Source organism: Haliaeetus albicilla, chromosome 20, assembly GCF_947461875.1.
Source record: "Haliaeetus albicilla chromosome 20, bHalAlb1.1, whole genome shotgun sequence".
Classification (NCBI taxonomy): Eukaryota; Metazoa; Chordata; class Aves; order Accipitriformes; family Accipitridae; genus Haliaeetus; species Haliaeetus albicilla.
The window spans coordinates 4,584,167-4,607,283 of NC_091502.1; the positions used below are offsets into that span (position 1 = coordinate 4,584,167).

The window sequence follows — 23,117 nt, forward strand, 5'->3', positions numbered from 1 at the left end:
GCTTGTGGTTTTGGTTTTTTTTCCCCATTCCTAAAAAAAGAATCAGTAAGCTTTTCTGTTTGTTCACAGGTTTCCTTATTGTGGGTAGCTGTATCTTGACTGCCCTTGAGCCAAGCATTCTGATAAAGGCTGTATGGATTATTGCTGCCATCCTTGTTCTCGTTGTCAGCTTCATTATATGGAAACAGCCTGAAAGCAAAACCAAGCTCTCCTTTAAGGTGAGTGTCCTGGGAGGTATAGCTAGAAAAGAGCTGTTGGGGAGATGGTTGGAGGAGAAAGTGTGTTGTTGGCCTGTGTCAGAAGGGGGACTTGGCCAAATGGACACACAGAGAATATAAGCATGATGTGAACTCTTCCATGCAGGGCTGCCAATAGAGCTGATGGTTTGAGCTCTACAGCTAGTGTGGCTGTAACCTCTTGTAGTCTCCACTCATTGCATAAAGGGATGTCCTGCCAGAGCCGAGACCCACCTCTGAGCGTGGTTTCCTCTTGGGATCTAACCTCAAATGTCAGCGTAGGTGCTCTGCTGCAAAGTGCAGTATGGCAGAAGAAGCATTGTGGCAAGCCTGCTGCCCAGCAGTGCCCTGTGGGCAGAAGGAGATTTGGCACAGAAAGAGGGGCTGAAGGGGTTAGCTGAGACGTTGGAGGAGGGAATCAGAAGGAGAAGCCACATGGTCAGATCAGAGGTGACCATAGAGGACTTGGAAAGAAATGTAAATGGTGCTGGAGTCCAGGAGAAGCTGGGAGGGCAGAACCTGCTGCAAAGATGTGGCCAGAAGGGAAGGGCAGGACAGTGCTTTTGGAAGCAGATGGTTATAGGATATGGAAGAGACAGAGACTGGAGGAAAGGGGGATGGTTTTGAAGGGCCATGTCACATTGTGGATACAGGAGAGAGAACCCAAGAAGCAGGCTTGTGTGTGAGCATCAAAGGGGTACCCACTAAAAGGCTCTAAGAAAGTGCACTCTCATGTCCTACTTAGTCCCCATGGAGACTAAGGGATGACCATTCTCTCTTTAACAGCCTTAAGTATGAAGAACTCTGTCATTTTCCTGCCCTGTCCAACCACACCATCCTTTCTATATTAAACAAGCAGTGGGATGTTTTGGTTTTTTCCCCGGTAGTCCTGCAAGTCATGTTTTATCATATTGATTTCAGGCTATTTCCCCAGCTTATTAAATTAGTTTTGAATTCTAATCCCATCCTCCAAACTGCTCTCATTTTTACTGCTCTTCAATTACAGTTTTTCAGTAAATTCTGTGATTTTAATAATTTAATTGAACCAGCGTTGCCCAAGGTAGTGTTTGCAGCTCATCTTGGGGTTATGGTCCCAGAACTGGAAACAGAAATGTCCAGGAGCAGAAAACTTCGGAACTGTAGTCTAGACTGTATTTTCTGAACTTGCTTCTGAGGAGATCTCTTTGCCTTACACTCAGGATACTTCACCTCCTTTTTTTTCCCCTCAGCCACTACCCTGTCTGAGGAAAAAAAAAATAAGACCTGTCACTGCTAAATCTGTAATGGCTGTTTCTTATCTCCTTGTTGTCGTTTAGACATTTACAACCTGAGTGTCTAGTGATTTTTCTCCAAAGTCTCTGGGAATCCAAGGCTGACTGGTTTGTTCCCCAGTTGTTTTTCTATATTTCTTTTTAATAGGTAATTTGTCTCCCTTCTCCAGTCTTTGGAGACCTTACCAGTCTACCAAGAGCTCTCAGAGATGCCTATTAATAGTTCAGAGATCACTTCTGCAATCTCTGGGTACATAACTCACTCCTAGGGAAATTTCATTTGTCCCTACTGACTTGACAAAACCTAATTTAGAAAAATATTCTTCTTCTGTTTTCTAATTTGTGTGCCCATCCCCTTTCTCTAATGACGTGAATGGCTGCTCACCATAAATTTGGGGTTTTTTTGTGAAGCTTAAATCAAGAAAAGCCTACATTTCAGCCTGTTTCTTTTTGTAAGCCTACTTTTTCCTTAGGAGTGAAATTCATGTGCCTCTTGGTTTTACCATATTCACAAACCTTTCTACTGTTATAATTTGTTCTTTCTGATTTTGTCTTTACATGCCTGTGTTATTCTTTATGTTCTGATTCTTGCATTTTGGCTTTACTGTCTTATTCTTCTTTGTATCTCAGATCATTAAGGCATTCTTGGTACAGCTGCACTTGTCTCTTACAATATTTCCTGTTTTTCTTCTGCTCTGGGAAAATTTGCTCTATATTGCTTCATTACCTCAGTACCTGCTGGATGAAGTTCCTCAGGTCCCTCCTCTGACATTCCCCTTACCTTCTTCTCCTGTTCTTCAGTAGGTGCCTGTCGTGATGCAGTCCTTGGTTTTCCTTCTCTCTCCTTTGCCCCACAAGTATTTAGTATTGCTGCTAAAATTTGCCTCTTGCCTCCTTCCAGACCACAAAACGAGGACAACCATTCTTAAAACAGGTGAACAACATTGTTCACATCCCTCTCCCACAGTGGATTGATGTCCTTCGTTTTGGTCTAACCTTGCCTTTTCTCAGATCTGGCAGCTGAGGAGTTGGTAACAGCCATCACAAGGGATGCGATGTTCTTGCCTGCCCATTGATCTGCCCTGTGGATGCAATGTATCTGTCTTTCTTTTTCAGGTACCTCTTTTGCCCCTTCTTCCTGTTGTGAGTATTTTTGTGAACGTTTACCTCATGATGCAGCTAGACCTAGGCACATGGATACGGTTTGCAGTCTGGATGCTCATAGGTGAGTGTGAGAGAGTAATAAAATGCTATGTTTAAAGTCACTAGATTTTGTTAACCATAAATATATTGTAGCATTCCAGGGAGGGATTCTGCACTCTCATCATCCTTGGTCAATCTCAGTGACTTAAATGAAGCCATTTAGGCAGCGTGTCTCAAGCCTTGTTTTAAATTCAAGGGTCGTGAAGCCTTTGTGAGGACAAAACAACAACTCACGAACCATCTTATGGGTCTTGTTGCCAACAAGAAAGCACACAACATTTCTTGTTGGCTGGCCTTGAACTGCAGTCCAGGTGGTGGGTCTTGTGCTTCTGGAGACGGAGGAACTGAACTGCATCCCAAGGTGCTCCCAGTAGCCATGTGGAGAAGGCTGAATTGTCTGAAATGCCCAGGGAATTTGTTACGATGAAAACAAGTAAGACTAGCATCAGTTGCGGATGTATTTTACTGAGATGGAGGCTGTAGGCACACAAACGGAGAGAGAAAGCTCTCTGCAGAATGGACTGCAATGAACTCGCTGGAAAGCATGAGAAGTTTATTCTGTAATCAGCCCCCTCCTGTTTGGGGCCTGGGTGGGCTGTGTTTTAAAGACTCGTGCCTGTGTTAATGGCTTTTTTTCTAAGGAAGGTAGTGGCTGTCCGGTAGAAGCTAGCTATCAGGATGGCTGGACTTATCCCTGGTATAACCTGTGTCGATCGGTGTTAGTAGTGGTTTCTGTTTCCTTACAGAGCTAACGGTGCCCTCTCCTCTTGGCTTCTGCAGGCTTTATCATCTACTTTACCTATGGAATATGGCACAGCGTGGAAGCCACCTACACAGCCTCAGCAGATGCAGAGAGAAACACGGACGCTGGTTCGGACAGCTGTAAATGACGGCATGTTTGGCTTATGGGCAACTGGGGAATGGCTGCAGTGAAGGATGCTTTGTGGTGGGGATCCTGAACCAGGTTACATCTGGTTAATCAGTAATGGCAAGAATAAGGAAGGGTAATGCAGGACTCCCCGCCAGCCCTGTTGCTGCAGCTTGCAGTTTGCTTAGTAGCACAGTTAAAAGGGATCACAAGGAAAAAAGCCACACCTCTGGCATACTCCCAGCGACACTGTCAGCTAATCTGGGGCTATGCGCTTCCCTTCCTCCCTCTTCTGGTTTTTGGTTGTTTGGTTTTTGTTTTTTTTCCAGTGTGTAGAAAGAAAACTGCTTCTGTGTGCCAGTTAACCTTCAATGCTGCTATGAAACCAGGCCTCACAAAGGTCTTTCTTTCAGTAGCCCCGGGAATTACCTCCCCACAGATACTCTACCTGACTACACATGGAGCAGATTTTGCAGTGCTACTGTCAGGCTTAGACCAGATCCATCCTTCACCCCATATGAGCTGTACCCGACGTGTACGCACAAAAAAAAGGCTTTTGCCAAACACTGGCTTTCACCTGGTTAAGAAAGCACTTGCAAGACTTGCATTCTTTAAAGTATCAGGCCTCATAGTTTTTGTTGTATTTAACTTTTTTTTTTAACTATGTACTCATATGCTTTAAAGCGCACTGCTGCTGTGAAATGTTGGGAGGGTTTGTGGTGGCTGCTTGTTGGGTAAATGGTTGTTTGCCAGCGCGCAGGTAAGGCCAGCAGATGTTTCTGCTGCCTGTACACTCAGCAGAGGGATTGCTAGGTTTAGTCATAAAACTACGTGGTGCAAGTACTTGAATGGCTCAAAAAGAACAGGTGTCTCCAAAGAGCCGTCCTACCTCTTCGCCTCTGGCATCACCAGCGGTGCGGCTGCAGTGGTGAGGTGGCTAACACAAGTGCTCATGAGCCCGGCTCTGACAACAAGTGGGGACCTCTTTCACGCTCCCCGCATCAGTTTTGTGCGCTGGCTACGTGGCGTCAGCAAAGGATTTGGCCATGAGACTGGTCTGGCGTCAGCGGGTGGAGCGCGTTTCTGCCCCGGGAAGGGGAAGCACAGGAGGATCCTCAGGGGCTTGAACTTGATCCGTGAGCGCATATGGTCTGATGTGCTAAGAGGAGCTTTCCCTTTGGGGCTGGAGATCATCTCCAGGCTGTCCTGAAAGGTGAGAAATTTGGAGTTGAGACCAGGGTCTGTGTTTGGTTGGCAATGCCTTGGTTTTGCTGTAGGATGCAATTTTTTTTTTTTAATTCTAATAGCTTTCCCCAGCCAAATCCACTGCCCTAAAAAAGGCTTGTTAAACCATCATGAAGGTGGGCCATGCCCATGTAGTGCCACTGATTTAAATTCATGCTTCAGCTTGTACTGAAAAACAAATTGTAGAATCACAGAATGGTTTGGGTTGGAAGGGACCTTTGAAGGTCATGTAGTCCAACCTCCCTGCCACCGGCAGGAATATCTTTCACTAGATCGAGTTGCTCAAAGCCCCCTCCAACCTGGCCTCAAACGCTTCCAGGGACAGGGCATCCCAAATAGCTACTGCAGAAATCCGTTCTCCCAACCTGAGTGGATGCTGTCCTAGGTGTCCTCCACATGAACACCAGACAATCTTTAATCTGTTTGCCAGCATGGCTCTCTCTGACAAAGGGGACGGGCTCTTGTTCCCATCGTTCAGATGGAGAACTGAAGAACAGACCCCTGCATGACTTGACCAGGGTCTCACCAGGCATCTGGTGCAGCAGAAAAGGGGGAACCAGATGATCTCCTGGATTACACAGCCCGACCGTGGACCATCTCTCACAGGTTTCCAAGAGAGACTTTATAGCCTTTCTGCCCACTGAAAACTTTTGATCTTGGCCTCCTTCTAGTACACTGAGAGGCTTTTCTTGCCGGGGTTGGAATTGGAGGGAGTGAAGGCAATGTGTTCGTTGCCTCCCGGGTGCATTTCGGGGTGCGTTTTGAGTGCAGTTCCCCCCCGCCAAATGAAGTCAAGGTCTGCTCCAGTCGCTGGGTCTTGACCTTCTGCCAAGCCTTTGCACCTCGTGCATATAGAAAGTCTTGTTCAAGCGGGGAGAGAAGAATATAGAAATTAAAAGCCACTAGGTTGAGGTCTATTTTGTTTAAACACAGGCAAGGTTGGTACTCTCCACAGCCTTCCAAAAAGCACTGAAGATGTGGTGGCCGGGGAGGTAAGGATGTTTTTCCCTACCTTGGGTACCAGATTCTGAGCAATTAAGACATTCAGCAATGACTGTTCGGGGGTGAATTCTGACTGGAAGTGTGTTTCCAAAGAAATTTATTTAAAAATATGCAGATTTCTTGCTGTATGTATTTTTTTTTTTTTATAAATGTTAACTTATTTTTGTTGTCTACTTAGGGATCTGTTCTGGTATTTATATTCCATAACTTTGTTTCAGCTTTTGTGGCATATAATAGCAGCACATAGAAGAAGGGAAAGTCCTGATGGGGTCATTTTTCTCTGAGAAGGTTAATAGGAAAACCTTCCTGTGTCACCACATTTGGTATTTAAATGTGCCATTACCTGTACCAGTCCCAGAGCCACCCGCTGCAAATTTGCTGCTGGAGGTGAAGATCCTTAGCCCCATCTCCCACTCCTCCATCGTGACTTCTTCATCCCATCGGTTCCCTGCAGAACCGGCGGGTGCTGCCATCGCTCTTGATCGTTGTCGCTCCTCACCATGAAACGAGGCGGTGGAGGGAGCCTCAGCCCTGCGCAGTGTCAGGGAAGCGTACGTGTGTCCTGGGCCCTCTGTCTACCTGCTTCCCCGTGTCCAGCTGGACCTGGGGAACCTCCTGCCTTCCCCTTTGCGTGACTTGACGTGGGGAGTGGACTGGTGAGGGGGTGATGAGTTTGACACAGCTGCGTGATCCTGCCCCATCCCCTCCTGGCCGCATCCACCCCTTGCTTTTATGTTTTGAAAGCTGAAAGGCAAATTTAACTGCCTCTTTCTAGGACAACATCAAGGACTTTGCTGAATGGGTGGGGGTTTTATTATTTTATTTTTTTTTACCGTCTCCTCTGCCTCCCTGCTGATGTCTGCATGTAACATATATCAAGCCAGATATCTTTGAAGACATGCGACTGCTGCTATAACCTTGCTGTTGTGGACAATATGCTTTCATTCATTTGATCTTTTCTTTGTAAATACTTCAGGCATTATTTTATTATGAGACTGTTTTGTACAGATGCAGAGCATTTTGCTGTATGAAGAGGTGGGAATGGAGAAGCGATGCCTTTGCTCAGCACGAGAATAGATCCTTTTCTGCCAAAGCCGAGAGGCATAGTAAAAATGGCCTGCCTGGTCTTTCGGGGCAGGCTCTGGCCCGAAGGACTGACCTTGTTTCAGCGTATTTGGTTGCTCCCGGTCTGCTCGCTTGAGAGGAGCCCTCCGGGGAAGCTGTTGGAAGGGTCCTGCCAACCGCTGGTGGGCGGCAGGCGGAGGCGGGCAGCACCTTGCAGTTATATAGCAAATACAGACACGTAGCCAGCCAGCCTTTCTCAATGGAAAATTGCTGTCAAAACAGCTTCCCCGCACACATACCAAAAATGAGTTGTTTTGTGCAAAAATGACTAGATTTTGCTTATTTGCTTACAATTCTTTGATCACTGAAAATCATTACCGGCTGGGTTTTGGCTTCATTTCGCCCTTTTCCCATCCCTCAGAGTGGAGTTTGCCACCGGTTCGGGCAGCGAGTGCCTGTGCTGCAGGCAAAGCGCTGCTGGTTCGGAGCCGATCGGACCCGTTTGCACTTGGTCGCAGCGGGGGAAAGGGGGCTGCAGGGGACCACGCTGGTGAAAACACTGCTGGTGCTGATGCCACGTGTTGCTGTTTATTGCCAGGGTTTTGGAAGGGTAAAGTTTTAGGTGGCAGTGCATGCCCTGGATGCTCTTACCCTTCGTCCATCCCGGATGAAAACAAATTCCTATTCATAGTGTACAGAGCGTGCCTGTCACTGCCTGCTGCCTCCATTCCTGCTAACTCAGAGATCAGAAAGCAATATGATAGGATGTTATATTTGTAAAATCTGCTTCTTTAGTGATTGCATTTCATATACTAATGAATTCCAGTGGGATTTCCTAAATTCCGCCCCCAGAAAGCTACATACAAGTCAGCATTGCTGTCATCTGCCCAAATGAATGAAGGGCGAGATGCAGGACCGCCCGGCTGGAGGGGCTTGCTTTGAAGGGGAGGAGGAGTGGTGCTGGTTTTCATGCAGCTGGCTTCCCTGCCATCCCTCCCCTACACACATCTCAACACCCTCCCCTTTCGAAGGAAGCCTCTTCCCTCTGGCAGAAAAAGCATCTCTATTTCTAAACCCTCAGATAACCTCGGGACATCCTCTGGGCCCACCTTATATGGGCAGGTTCCATTTCTTCCTTCCCCTTACCAAAAAATTGCACTTGTTCAAGGCTAAATCGATATGTACACAGTGAACCAACACTCGCTGCCAGGCACGCCGGCATCCCACAGGCGAGCCGAAGGCAAAGCTGCCTCGCCGGTCGCTCTGCCTGCTGCCGCTCGCCTCGTGGTTTATCGTTCATTTCCCACTCCAGCAGCAATGCCTGCCCCATAAACCCCCCCGGGCTGCCTTACGCTCTGCGATAACAGTGGGGTCCCGTGGGGTGTCTGACACCCAGCTGGAAACCAGATGATCCAGGAACGTCTCTCCTAGCAAGAGCCAGACCTCGCTTTTTCTCAGGGTATTTGCTCCTGGCTCACGCTCCAAGACGAGAGGTTTGTCTGAGACCCGGCAGCCAGAGGCACCTCTGCTTCCCCACGCGGGGCAGTGGTTTCGGCGGAGCGACTCGTGTTTTCAGGATAACGGTGGGAAGCAAAGCATTCCCTTGCAGCACGTTGTGCCTTCCAGCTGCGCTGGGTGCAAGGAGCAGGAGGAGCCGCTGGCAGCCCGGAGGCGGTGTGCTAGCAAACCTAGCGTGAGGTTGGGTCATGTCAGTAAAGGGATTTTTACTGACCGAAGCCATGGAAGAGTCTGTATATTTTTATTTTTTAATTATTAAGCAAAATGTAAATACCTTTCTGTTGTCTGTTTGATGGTCTATTTTCCTAATGATTTCTCAGAATTTCTTACGGGCATGATAAATAGTTTTAATGCTTGTTCTGCAAACAAATCTATTTTTTATCTTTTTTATCTTTGTTTTGGTCTTTGTTTTGGTTTGATTTTTTTGGGTTATTTTTTTTTTACTGTGTTCATGTAGCGATTAAAGCCTTAAGTTTTAAAATGTGAACCTTGCCCTCAGAGCACAGCGCGGGTGTGCAGCTACTTTTTATCCTTGCAACACTGTAAATACTTCTCCCCTGAATGATGCTTTTGGAATTTGGAAATTCACTTGTAATTATGTGGTACAGCATTAAAACATATTTCTTGATATCCAAATAAATTATGCCTATTGTTTGTCCTCATTTGCAAGCCTGCCTCTGTTTTCCAGCTTGTTCCAGTGTCTGCTGGCTGGCCCAGTCTCTGCAGGAGAGCACTTGCTCCGGGAGCTGCTCTTGCTAATTCTGCCCCGTCTTTTGGGTTTGCTGAGACCGGTGGGACAATTCGTAATTTGGGAAATTTACTGCAGGCTGGGGTCTGTGCTCAGTATTGAGCAGCTTATTGCTGCTGATATTGAGGTGAGTCTCTCCCTGTATTGTAGAACCAGTTCAGGTATTAGGTGGGACTTCACGAACCTGCAAAGTTAGCCTAAAATTTACCCATGTGGCGTAAATTTTGCTGGCATTGCAAAATTTTGTTGTCTTGGGAAATGAGGACTGTGTAATGAATGAGGAGTTCTACTGGGGGGGTTTTCCAGGTTAGGGTCTGCGGGACAGCACTGAAACCACCAGGCAGGAGGAGTCTCGTCTGCGCTGCCACCGCGCTGCCACCACCTGCATCATTTGCATCCTCCTCCTGTGTCCTGCGATAAATGAGGCCGTGGCCCCGCAAACGCCGCTCTCCTTCTCCTCTCAGTCCTGGGCCTTCCCACGGCTTCGGCTGTGCTAAGCGAGCCAGGGACCCGGTGAAAAATCTTGCAGGAGGACGTTATCAGGCACATTCCCAAGGTGGCATGTGCCCTGGTCCCTTTTTAATCGTTGTTGGCAAAGCCTGAGGAACTCTGTGCTCTCAGCGGGAGGGCAGGGCAAGGGGACAGGGTGTTGGAACGGGGCGGACCTGGCGAGTTAGAGCGCGCGTGTTTGCTGCTGTGCCTGAACCACCGGCAGAAACGTTCCTCCTAGCGCATGCTGAAGCATGACACCGTAATGGAAACATTGCAGACCACGATCCCTGGTCTCCTGGGAGCCCCAGCCTTACGGGAAAATGAATCCATGGGATTTTTGATGCAATTTATAGCATGTGAACCATAGTCGGGTAACCCAACCAACCAGCCCTGCTGCCAGCAGGCTGAGTGGCTGGCAAGCTTCAGTCTTTACCGTAATGGGGTAACCCTTTAATGGGGTTTTGCTTTGTTTTCCATTTATTCCAGTTTCCGTGTGCACAGACATACAGAAAACACTGCAGGACACACCGGTTCGTATGCACCGGCCCATATGTGCGCTGGCGCATATATTTATTATCAGGAATATATTACACTTATCTGTACATCATAACTGAAATAATACAAACTCTTCCTGTAATCGTTAGCCACATAGTAAACGGGACCACAGAACTGCTGCGTGGGAAACTGTACAGAGGCTCCTCAGCGTGTCCATGGGACACAACCACCATCAGTGCAGAGACGTAATATACCTGATTTTTGCACTTGATATAGTTTTTCCTTTCCTCCCGCCCTCCCCGCCTGCCACCACCAGAAGTCTTTGCCACTGTGCATCTGCCGAGTTAACCCCTCTGTGCCAGCAGCCACAGGAGGTGCCGTCCTAATGGGGCCAAACGGCGCTTTCTGGCAGAAAAACAGAGCTTTCCTCCAGCTTTCCCAGCTCTCTGTGCCCCCTGCTCTCCTGCCATCCCACTCGCTCCCAGTGCCAGTCTCTGGAGCCCCTTCAGAGCAGCTGTAGGCTGGTTTTATTGGCGCTGCAGCCTTCTGGGTTGATTAAAGATTAACCAAAGCAAACTGCTGCTTTTTTAGAGACACAGGGGCAATAAAAACCCTTTTCTGCTTAGCGCTGGCTGCCAAAGGCCACCCTACCCTGCCGAATGGGAAAGGCCCCACGGGTGCCATGGCTTTTGGGAAGTCTCCAACCCCCGAAAGTAAAAGCTTCCCCTTGCTTGCCTTTGAGCAGGGACGGCCAAGGAGCAAGGACTAGGGATGTGGCCCCACACCGCTGGGGATGCCAGGCTCGCCTCGCGTGGTCGCAGCTCCCTGACCATGCACACAGGGGTCTTCATCCCGTGGGAACAACTGCCCCACTCAGGGGCTGCTCCCTTCCTCCTGGGGCTTGGATTTTCTCACCTCCTCCGGCATGCAGAGGCAAGGAGGGACAGGACGGAGGAAGAGCAGGAAGAAGGAATAACCTTTTTGGGGGAAAAAAGTCCATGTTTCTGGGCTTGCACCAGAAGGAACCACCCTTCACAGCCCCACAGGGATGGGTTGCTGGGTCCTTTCTGGTCAGGCAAAACTTCCTGCAGCTTTGCTAGCGATCGGGCAGGCCCCAGAGGCCATGCCAAGGAAGAATCCAGTGAGAGGGCAGGATTGGGAGGCAAAAATTAGATGGGAAAGGGATTGGCAATGATACCAAATGATGGTGGAGCTGAGATCGGTCCCAGTTTTCCCACCATAAAAGCCCCACTCCCAATTCACTGCTGGAAGCATCTCTTGCATATGCATTTAAACCAACAATGTGATAAGGAAAGCACCAGAAATAGAGGGAAAGAATGAATAAATTAAAAAAGGACGGGCTCAGCCAGACCATCCCGAGCCAATAATATGCTCTAGTGGGTTTAGCATGGTGTCGTTGCAAGAGGCAACGGTTTTTAAACTAAAAGAAACTAGGTTTAGATTGGACATGAGGAAGAAACTCTTTACAGTGAGGGTGGTGAGACACTGGTACAGGTTGCCCAGAGAGGTTGTGGATGCCCCATCCCTGGCAGTGTTCAAGGCCAGGTTGGATGGGGCTTTGAGCAACCTGGTCTAGTGGAAGGTGTCCCTGCCCATGGCGGGGGGGTTGGAACTAGATGATCTTTAAGGTCGCTTCTAACCCAATTCATCCTATGATCTCATTGTATCAGAATTGTATTGGTGGGATGAAACATGACAATGCAGTAGGTATTGCAGATATCTGTGCATTTAGCAAGTATGAAAGTGATTAAAATTGTACTTGGCAAGAAGGGGCTTTGTGTGCATGTGTGTGCTAGGTATCTATCTTACTTTCAGGTTGTACTTGCTGGACACACTAAAATCTAGTAATGCATTTCAACAGTAGTAGTTGGTGTGCCATGATCTATTCTAACAAGATGCTCAATTTACTCAGTATCACAGTATCATGCAAAAGCTGCTACAAAAATAAATTTCTCTAAAAAGGAGAAAAAAAAAAAATCACCTTGTTTTTTTCAAAAGCTGTGGAGCAGGCCACAGGTGCTTTGACGGTGATTGAAGCTGTATCTAAGCTGCAGTCTGTGAATCCTGAGTACTTCCCAGGAAAGCTGAAGCACAGCTCACCTCCGAGCAGTGCGGCAGGGCTGTGCAATTCCACCTCCGCTCACCCGGGTAGGAAAGCTGCTTCCGCACCCCAGGGGTTTGCTGCACCCACTGTCTCCCGCTTACTTTGACCCCCCGTGTTCAGAGCAGGAATGCACACAAGCTGGATAGAAACGCAGCCCACATATCTTTTTTTTTTTTTTTAATTATGCTCAGAGATTATTTTTTTTTTTCCTTGCTAGCAGTGTCCCACCAGAGCCGCTCCTCAGCCTCACCACCCCCTCGGGTGGGGGGATCACCCCGAGCCTGGGTGAATTTTTTTGCGTCTAGGCAGGGAAGTTAAAGGTAGTTTAGCTGCTCTTTTCCACGAATCTTGAAAGTGCTCCGTAACTTTGGGTAAGCTTTAGCAATGTGAAATAATATATATGTGGAAGGAAAGAAATTCTGACCTTATTTGCGCCCATGTAGTCCTCTGTGCTCTATTTGGTGTTTCAGGTGGGAGGAGGCTAGAGCCCTAGCACGTGCCTGGTATCTCATCCTAATACTGGAAACGTCTTGGCCAGCAAAGGTCAAGGATGAACAACTTATTTTCTCCTTCTTGCTTACAGGACTTGAAATAAATCAAAATGGACAGGAACCTACAACCAGAGGTTCTGATCATATCCAAACCAGGACAAGGTAAAACAAGAGAAGATCTAACTAGGATTTAAAGACACTAAAATTGAAACACGTTACCCAGTAACCTCTATCAAATTCGCTAAAACCCTCAGGTTTCTCATCTCTAGCCTATCATCTCCACTTACAATATCGATGCTAAGAGTTAAAAAGCAGTGAATGGTATGCGTATCTTTTCTGGTGTTCAATGCAAAGGTGATGGTTTCAAAGGCAGTACTGTCTCAGAATTTCAAAGTCGCTGGTGTTCATGTTACATAGAGTACCACTTGGTGGTCATTTGGAAGGCGCTTCTAATTCTGTGTAACTTTCTTCTAGGTTGGGTATAAATATTCCTGGGAGGCTAAACAGAAATGCATTTCGTTTAGATACAAGTCTTAGGCACAAGTTAGAAAACTGCTGACTGTAATGAAAATATATCAGCACTTAGTAGTATCCAATAATATAAAAAAATGCAATTCAGAACATCTTCAACTACATATATATGTGTGTGCGTCTATATATATAGGTATAAAGGTACAATACGTACATGTATATAAACACAGACACATATACAGAAATATTCACAACTTGAACTGTATTTGTAACTAACCTGAAATACTGCAGCAAAAGTTCATTCTGATGAACCATTAATATAGTATTTTCCAACTTTTGGCTCTAACCATAGTTAAAATGTTAACACATCAAACTAAACGTTTTGCTATCCTAACTTTCTGCTGTCCTATCTTTTTGCTATGTTTTTGCTACCCTAATCAATGTGTCAGAACCAAGAGCTCCTATATGGGGACTGTACCCTGCCTAGTGTAAAGCTATGCAGCTACCGAGCATGCTTGCAGCCATGAACCCTGGGTGCCTGTTGATGGTAATACTTCCTTGGATGGCAACATTTAGCAGATTGGAAATGCGTAAAAGGCAGGGGACTTTCGGCACGCAGGTGCCGAATCATCGCCGCAAGGTTCTGACTTTTGCCGGAGAGGAGTTCCCTGACGAGCAGCGATAAAAAGAAGTGGACGATGTGGGTGGGAGTTTCACGGGGCTCACAGCATCTCCCTCTTGCAGCTTCCAGAGGAGCTCTTCATTAGTCCTGCTCAGCTTCTTCTTCTCCTCCACTTCTTTCTCAACATACTCTTGAAGATTGGCATTCTCCTCTGACAATTGCCTGGAAAGGGAGGCAGGACATAGAGTTGAAAGTAGCAAAAACGCAAGGCTGCAGTGCACTGCGAGAACAGGTTTCTCCACTTACAGACAGAGCGGGTGCGGGTGGAGAAAGTAACTGGAAATTTAGGCTGAGATAAAAGCGCAGGCGCACGCTCACTGTCCCCCAGCGCTGGCTGTCCCTGGGAGGTGTGGGTTTGGGAGCAGGGTGGGAGCTGAAGAGAACCCCATCGGTCCCCACGGCGGGCGGCCAGGACCGCAGAGCACACCAGCTCCATGCCGGTCCCACGCTCATGCCCAACCTTGGCATCTGGAGAGGACTTCAGAGCTGGCCCCAGATACTTAGCTTGGGGACGTAGGTAGGCGCAGTGGTTTCAATCGTCCCCTTCTCATCAATATTTGCTTGTGGCTGAGCCGGTTTTGGCCCCCTGAGAGCTACCCTGCAATGAAGCTGATTGATAGGGGCGTTCCATCCCCCCCGTTCAGCGCATGGAGGAAGCGGCATGGGGTTGTGGCCTCTGGTTGCACAACCTGTTCGCTGGCACAGCAGTTTCTACCTGGGAATGTGCTCATAAATCTCCACGGAGGCAAACCCACCCCCAGATAGAGCCCAGAGCCCTGGGTCAGAGGGCACTTGTGCTCCCTGCACATGCAATGCCTTGGATGGGACTTCTGTTCCTGCACCAAGAAGACGAGGGACTTCAGAGATCACCCCAACGTGGCCTGCCCCAGCAATGGCACCCCTGCAGATAACCAATAAGCAGCACAAAGTGCAGGTGGGCTCCTTAAATCCTGCTTTCTCCCTGGCTTCAATGCCTGGCTCCAGCCACCTTTGCCCTGTGGCGTTTCACAACCCAGAAGTGCTTGCAGTGCTGTGCCATTTTTTTCCAGAGCAGCACAGCAGCTAGAGCAGTCCCCAGAGCGGGACAGTCCTGGGTTTTAGACCTTCTTCTGTCTGATTGAGGACAAAAAATCCAAAGTCCCAACTCTGTGGAGAGCTGTAACTCTCACCCTTGTTTCTCAACCCTGCCACCAAAGCTGTGCCACGAGCGAGGGAGCATTTGTGGGGCAGCAGAGCAAGAGCAAAGAGGTGAGAGCGAGCAGTTGCATCCCTGATTCTTCCAACCAGCTGCTATTGCATGCAAAGGGAAAGGAGCCTGTGCTCCCTGTTTTAGCTGATGTCTTGATGCAGAATTCAGCTCAGCTTTGAGGCCTTCCCTCTCCTCTGTAAAAACGGCCATGAAGCTATGGGTCCTTCTCCAGCTCCTTTCTCCTTGGTCCTAATGAACCTTCTATTCCTGACTGCAACACCAGGGAAACTTCACCAGTAAGGACCAGGGAGGTGTTTTCCCCGGAATGCCCTATAGCCTGATGGCTTTTTGGGAGGTGAGGCATGGAAATCTCCTACGGGCACCACAACCTTAGTGAGTCTACTCTCATCTAACCAGGTGACTGGTTTTAAGAGAAACAGGGCAGTGCAGGCAGACTGTGGGACCTGATCGAGATGTGTTTTGGGCATGTGCTGGCAACACCACCATCCCGGAGGATGCGTGCAGGAACACCTGGCTTCTGCAGCCCCATTACACTTGGGCAGGAGCCAGGTCCTGATGTGATCAGCCTGGGGCAGCTCTGGGCATGTACCTAACCTGATCTACAGGCAACTTTTAGAATTTTAAAGAAAGGAACAGGGAGGCACCTAACCTCCCCGTAGGTATTTCCAGGGTTCAGCAGCAGCTGGGTGTGGATTTTGGATGCACACATGAAATTCTGCACAACTCCTTTTCTGGGTAGAGCCTGACGCCCATAGCAGATGTCATGGGCTGCTGGTCCACTCTGTGGCATCAAAAGTCTCTGAGAGGGTGGGTTTGGCACTTCCAATTTTGTTTAAAAAATATTTTAAAAGAATTTCTGCTTTTTTAGCCTCGGTTCCTACAGAAATGGAGCTCAGGTGATCAAGAATATGTCTGTCCTTCTCCCACTCCCTGAAAGTTTTGATCCATGAAGCAGTGGCTAGCAGAGTCAAAGGATTAAAAGACACAAGTTGGCAGAAGTTTTCACAAAGCTGCTTGTCTGGTAGAGGAGGAAAATCCTATTCATGGTCCCATTGGGCAACCAGCTGTGGCATGAGCTCACAGTCTAATAAGCATGAAAAAATCCACATGGGAGCTCACCCTGAAGAAATAACTCCATAGGAAACCGCTTGCTACACATGGAATTACTTTTTTTTTTTGCAGTGTCTAAGAAGACAGGCCATAAAAGTTCTACACAAAGCCCCACTACATCCTTTTCCAGCCTGCATTGGCTGAGGAAAAAAAAAAACCAAACACATGCCTTCCCTGCCTTTGTGTGGCTTAGTGTGTGACTGGCTGGTAAAGCTCATCTGGGTACTGGGAACAGGCTAGTCACACCAGCACAGACCTGAGAGCACGGTGAAGGGCACAGCTCCCTCCTCTGCTAAAGGCACCGCTTGGACAGGAGACAAGCGCCCCCATCAGCACGTATCAGCCTCCTTTATATTGGAGGCTTAGTGCTGCTTCCTAGAGGTATGGTAGGATGCACAGTATCGGTGACCTCTGGAGTCGCTCACACAATAGACTTTGTGGCACTAATGCCCACTGCAATTTAGTGGCAGAGGCAGGCTGCAAGTTCTGTGCGTGATCTGCAGGTAAGTAGCGAGGCGTTTGAGCACAAAAGAGCCTTGCAGCTCAGGACACACCATGCAGCATGTGGACACGTCCTCCAGAGAGACCTGCTTTGGCACCGGGAGGGAGAAAGGAGCTGCTGCTTGTTGCGCCACTTATTTTAGCCTCGTGCACGTTGTGCTGGGAATTTACATGGTGTTACCTGATGTGACGTGACTGGGCACAGGCAGAGCCAGCTTCATGCCACCCAGGTTCAGAGGCAGCTCGCACAGCCAGCCGTACCGGCACGTTTCAGCAATGCCTCTGCCTTCAGCTCAAGATGGACAGATGCAGCATCGCTGCTTATAAAAGATACAGATGCCCCTTCAGCCCCTCTTCATTGTTCCGGCACAAGAAGGAAGAGAGGCAATGTAAAAGCAAATGCGTTCTATGTAAGTTTGTATCTGAGATGATACATGTTCCAATTTTAGACCTAACCCATCTAGCGAAACCTTTATCCCCAGCACTGCAGGCTTAGGATCAGATGTGTTCCTCTGCCAGCCTCCTGACAATTCAAGCAGCTGTAACAAATCACAGCCATAAAACCACAGAGGTCTGCAGGGGCACACTGACTTGATAGGGATGCAGGGGAAGGTGCTTGAGTTGTGCCCTCGACTCACATTAAATCCTCCCCCCAAAGGCCCAGAGGTCAGTAGGTGCCTGGGCTATGCCAACAGACACCCTCCTGGGCATCTTCATCTCTAGGGTGCTGGAAACTACCGTTCCTCAAACATCCCCGGTCCAAAGGACAAAAAAAATGCTAGTTGATTTGGAGGGAGAATCCAAGATGTTGGGAAATCAGATAATTTATTCAAGTGCTTGGGGAAGTCCCAGCAGAGGCTCTGTGGAGCTCCTTGTCCAAAGCTGGTGAATGATCTACCTGCGAGGTTCTTCTTTCCTTTGCACGTGCCCTTGGCTATGATTGGAAATAAGTCCGTGGTGCACCCTTCAGCACACTGATGCCTCTGGGTCTCTCCTGCTGGCCGTGCTGCAAAGGCTGGCTTTGCTCTGGCTCCCATCCCTGCTGCTCCCCTCCCTCCTCTCGCTGCTGCTGAGCTGCCACAGCCGTGCGGGCACGCAAACTGCAAATCAGCAGAAACAGCTCTAATCCACTCTGTTCGCCAGCAAGGGCGGCTCCCTGAGCTCCTTCACGCTGCACTTCCCAGGCAGTGCCAGTACAACAGAAACGAGCAGTCAGGGTGGCTACTGCTGCCAGGAAAATGCATGTTTTAGTAACTCTGACTTTAAAGCCCTGCCTGACACTGTCCCTATAGCTGTCCCCAAACTGTTACTGTTGAAAACAACCGTCCTCTAAGTTGACTTTCCAGGCCAACCTCAAATTCAGCATTTCTCCCAAAAGATGTTCTTCGAAACCAGTACCTACGTAGTTAGGAGCAAGAAGTGAAGCGCTGCAGCCAGACGCTGGCAGGGAGTGGAAGGTGCTATTTGCCCAGCCAGAGACAAGCAGCTGCAATGCAGAGACGCCGAGCACTGACCCAGGCACCCTGGCTGCTGTCGCAGGCGCGGAGAGAGACTGCCACTTCCAGACCACACTTCATCCAGCCCAGAAGCAGGTGTCTCAAACCGGTCTGGTGACCCAGACCTTAAAAATTCCTGGTTTTCCTCCCCAAGCACAGAAAGGCTGTAGACATCCACCTCAGACAGTGACATGTATGTTACAGGAATTTACAATCAGGTGAGAGGAAACATAATCCTCAGCCCAATCTGAATGTTAGGGCAAGCAATGGTGCCTTTTAAAAATATCTACATACAGGAGACAATTTTTAAAGGCTTAATCGTTAATAAAGGAGACACAAGAAAGACAAAACCTAAAATTAAATCAGAGATGAGATGCTGAAGCTTTAAAAAGTCAGCTAAAAATTAAATTGCACTTTGGGGGAATGGCATCATTTCTGGCAACAATGATGGCTAGGCAGCTGGTGTGCTGGGACAAGTTCAGCTCTAGCATCTCCCCTGGTACCCCTTCTGCCTGGCTCCAGCTGCAATCTCTCGCCTTACAGCAGACTACAAACTCGCTGGGACAGGGACTGTCCTCCCCTTCTCTATTTCTATACCACCTAACACAAGGAGCCTTGTCACTCTTGTCAAGTTGTGACAAGGGTGCAGACAGTGCAGATGAAAAAGGCCCACCAAAGGATAACCCTGCCTGGGTGACAGTGGCATCGTTAGGATGTCTCTCCTGAAATTGCCTCGTTTCCCATCCCTGTTACCCACTGACTAATGGGTCTCAGGGCACTGACACTGAGATCAGAAGCTACAGGCAACTTTGCTCTCAGCAGCATGTGAAAATCATGGAAATACACAGACAGATACGTGGCCTTCCTTATGTTAAAGTAGGCAAACCCTGATATAAAAAGGATTTTTTAATAAAACAAGCATATCAGGACACCAATACAATTTCAGGAGGAAATAAGTTTTTCCCCTTCTGAAATAAATGTTAGCCTTGGGCAGCTCAGATCTGCAGTCTCCTTTCAAGCTCAGACAGATTGCAAATATCAGCACAAACCTTGTTATGACAGTATTTTGCTCAATCCTGGCTCTGAGTTCTTCATTCTGCTGTTGCAGCATGGTGATTTTTTCTTCCAGTTTTAAATTTTTTTCAGCCTGCAATGAAAGATTTGTTAAGTCTGAAGAAAGCCCAACACCTGATCCAAAAGAATTTGTTCTTTATCTTTATTCAGACCTAGAGAAACCTCTAAAATTTGAGGATAGATGGAGGTGGTCATCCTGACTGCAGCTGAAACCTGGACGTCTGACTCAACACCACATCATACTGGTGAAGTAAGTGGGGTCATCAGCAGAGCACTGAGTGGGGACAGAGCTGAACTAGCCCTTACTTCTAACTGAGGAGGAGAAGGGTCTTAGTCTTGTCCAGCGCAAATAAAACATCTTCCTCGGTGGTGCCCCCACAACTTTCACCCCTCGGGAGCCAGCGTTACCCGCCGTTGTTCTTGGATGGGGAGCTGGTGGCACCTGGGGAGCGTGGGGATGCCCAGCATGGAAAGGGCACTGTGGTGTGAGGGGTCAGTCTAGCGACGAAGGAGGAGTACAAGGTGGTATGACGTGCATCATCCAGCCTAACTAACCTCATCGGACATAAATTTCTGGCCTCCAACCTCTAGGATTACAATACCCTGGTTATGGGGAGGAAGGAGTTACCCACCAGCGCAGATTATGTCCAGCAGCAGCCTTCGACTGCTGCTGCATTCACACGAGGTGGGCTGCCCTTTGGAGACACTTCTCTCCACTGCTGACAGTGTCGGCTTAAATGACAGCCTTGAACTAGACATTTAACTTTAAGCTACAATTAAGTGAAATTAATCCTATCCCAAGCATAGGTAGCTTTTACTAAGGACAGTTCAAGGACAGAGCTTGAGGATGTCAACAGCAGTGTATTAAAACATGAGTAAGATGTTTATAGGCATGTACCACAGCCTCAGATGCCCTGTTTTTCCCAAGTTTTGAATCTGACATACTTCATCACCTTAGTTCTTAGTTTTCCAGCAGTTTGAATTTTGCTGAATTCAACAATTTTGGAAGAAAACAAGATATCACAGGGTAACCTTATCTCTGTGTGAGCTCGGTTATTGAATTTCCCAACCTTTTATAAAGCACCGAAATATTGTGCACTGGAGTTAGCAATAACTCACACTTAATGGCAAAGGCATCAGTTTTATGCTGTGGTTTCCAGTCTATGTAGGTTACCGTAAAGGATACTCCTGATTCTCAGATATTATGGCCTAGCCCAATATATTCTGTTAGAGCAGAATAAGGATTTTGTCCCCGTTTTGAAATGCTTTGAGAGAGGAATCATCGTCACGGGCACCCTCTCTGCTTCCTCAAAAGTTTAAGCAGTGGCTATGCCAGCATGAAGCATGGGAGAAGACCTGTGCATCTCCTTCCCTCTCCAGTGCAACCCTCACCCTACACCACTCCTCTCCTGCCACCTTCATTTCCAGCCTCCCTTTCAGCAGACAAGGAGCCAAGCCTGACCCTGTCTTTGACATGCCTTCCTGCTCCCTTATGAGACACCCCATCTTTCAGAGCATTTGGAGATGCCCTGTAGATGTTCTGGCAATTATAAAAGTAGATCTTTAAACAGAAAGCAGTTGTGCCTTTGGACCACAGTAGACCCGGTGTTTTACTGTGATAAAGGGCAGGAGCAGGACCGTGCGCTCGTATATGGTTAATTAGCAAAAGTAGCTAAATGACCAGGAACTATGTAGGCTGTTGTTTGGGATTCTTTTTTCAGTATAACACTATAGTGCATGTTTTCAGATGCTAGCTTAGCTCCAGGAGCAGTGTGTTGGAAAGAGCACAGTTAACAAGCCTCAGTTGTAAAGAGGCACTTTTCTCTACATCCACTTACTCAAGCATCTGTTCAGCAAAATAATCATCAGAGTTCTCAAATTTCCCCGTAAATGGAAACAAATCTTGCTGAATGCTGTGCTGAACCAGCTGTCCCGGCTCCCCAGCTGCGGTAGTGCTCATCCTGTCAACACACTATATGTTTACTGTCACTGTAGGTTATGCCTTATAAAATGAATCCCCTTTCCAACAAAAAATGTAATTGATGGTGAACTGGGGAGTTCTTTGTTAGGGACCCCCACAAGCAAAGGATGAGAAAACAGCATAGGCTGCAGAAAAGCAATACGTTAGCATTGGAGAAACCTTTCCTAGCACAAGCCTTGCTAGGAACTGCTTGCTGAATATTGCTAATTCATACTCGCAGCTGGGAGCTCCCTGCATGAGCAGCAGCAAGACACACACGGCTCAATCTTCCTCCACTTGCCCTCTCCGGCCCTAAATGGTTACCTGACTCCTGTGGGGCCATCTGGTGCAGGCTGGTGTATGAAATTAAGCCCTGGACTACCACAAAGTTCCCCTTCCTCTGTTCTTCCTACACCACTCGCCTCGCTAACGTAACAGGCTGAGCAGGTATTGCATGAAAAAGCAATACAGATAAACAGATGTGTGGCAGAAATCAAGGGTATCGTGGGTGGGTGAAGGCATGGGAAAAGATCCCAATTTCTGAGTGAAAACCTGAGACATGGTACAGTAGAAGTAGCTATGTAGGCTGACAGTGGAACAACACAATATATAGCCATTTATGAATCTCTCTGACTGTGTCTTGCCCCAACTTCATGTGTTTTCTCACCCCTTTTAAGTTCATCTGCTGTAACACAACTTTTACTTTATATTACCTCTGCGGTGTCTCCTCTGGAAGAAAAATGACAACTCACCTGTTTTTCTAGCTTCATAATCATCTTCTCCTGTTCGTGAATCTGATGGTTCTTCATTTCCAGAACATGTTTTAAGCTCTTCAGGTCTTTTTCTAAGTGCAGATATGGAGCTCGTTCAATCTATGAAATACAGCAGTGATATGGGTATCTGTCAGCCTTCAACGCATCTTCAGCCATAAGATAAAGGTTCCTCAATGCACCCAGTGGTTCAAGAGTCTCAGTGATATGAAAACCACCTGGGCCTGGGTCTCCACAGCCCATCTGGACCCTGATATTCTCTCCTAGACCATTTCTTTGGCTGGATAGCCAACGGTACCCTTCTTTTGACCAGCCTCATGGCTAGAAGGATGGGATGCCAGGTTGTTCAGCAATCTCATTCCTACTCATAGCTTGGGAACTGCATGAGGTGTTTTATGCTTGTGCAGGGATTTTGGCTTGGGAAAAGTACAAACATGGAACTGAGGAACTGAGGACAAGGGAGCTGGAGGTGAAAACTACAGTGTTCTGCCTTGCCTGCACCACTGCCTCACAGTGCCTGTTAACAAAGATCAGATCTGGTGGGGAAAGTTCCTCTTCTCCTTGAGAACTCCAGATGTAGGGGATACTAGGGTTCAACTCATGGGCAAAAGGTGTGCTGTGAATTATACTGACGAAATACTGTCGCTGACTTAAGCTGTCCTGGATTTTTCCCAGTGTAACTCACTCCAGTGAACTGCCTGGTGGTACTTGGCATTAACATCACTGTGACACAGCAGAATTTGTCCTTTCATGTAAATTAAATACGGCGGTAGAGGTGGAAAGGGACTGATACTACCTGTTTCCCACAGCCAGGTCTATTTCAGACATTTGCACTCCTTTCCTAAAGAGTTCTCTCACCTAAAAACTCACTGAGCCCCTTGCTCACGCAACTATTTTCATTCTGTCCCCTCTGTCACATTGACACAGCTGCCCATGGGGCTGTGCTGTGAGCACACTGAAACACCCCAAGTTAAAAGAAAACTCTTTTTGGAGAGTCATTTCAGGGTTATTTCATTTCAAATAAATAATTGCAGTGTGTGTTTACTTACACACTGTAAATAAACAGCATGGCCCCATTAGACAG

At 47.7% G+C, this 23,117-nt stretch overlaps 2 protein-coding genes across 9 annotated transcripts in view; one reads left to right on the top strand and one right to left on the bottom strand.

The window, feature by feature from the left end:
- SLC7A1 (solute carrier family 7 member 1) overlaps positions 1–12,987 on the top strand; it is a 52,477-nt gene extending 39,490 nt beyond the window's left edge. Inside the window, exons 10-13 of one of the 2 annotated variants that reach the window (XM_069808072.1) lie at positions 70–218; positions 2,624–2,732; positions 3,491–3,592; positions 12,852–12,987. In XM_069808072.1, coding sequence (XP_069664173.1) covers positions 70–218; positions 2,624–2,732; positions 3,491–3,592; positions 12,852–12,853 — 362 coding nt within the window. In that variant the 3' untranslated portion in view covers positions 12,854–12,987. Of the gene's footprint in view, positions 1–69; positions 219–2,623; positions 2,733–3,490; positions 9,049–12,851 lie in introns of those variants that run through there. The other variant, XM_069808071.1, reaches the window with a different exon arrangement.
- Positions 10,180–23,117, bottom strand: part of MTUS2 (microtubule associated scaffold protein 2) — a 310,760-nt gene continuing 297,822 nt past the window's right edge. For all 7 annotated transcript variants that reach the window (XM_069808064.1, XM_069808063.1, XM_069808065.1 and 4 more), the window contains 3 exons: positions 22,016–22,135; positions 19,279–19,376; positions 10,180–14,074 (listed from right to left, as the gene is read on the bottom strand). In XM_069808064.1, the coding sequence (XP_069664165.1) occupies positions 13,858–14,074; positions 19,279–19,376; positions 22,016–22,135 (435 nt within the window). In that variant the 3' untranslated portion in view covers positions 10,180–13,857. The remainder of the gene's footprint in view (positions 14,075–19,278; positions 19,377–22,015; positions 22,136–23,117) is intronic.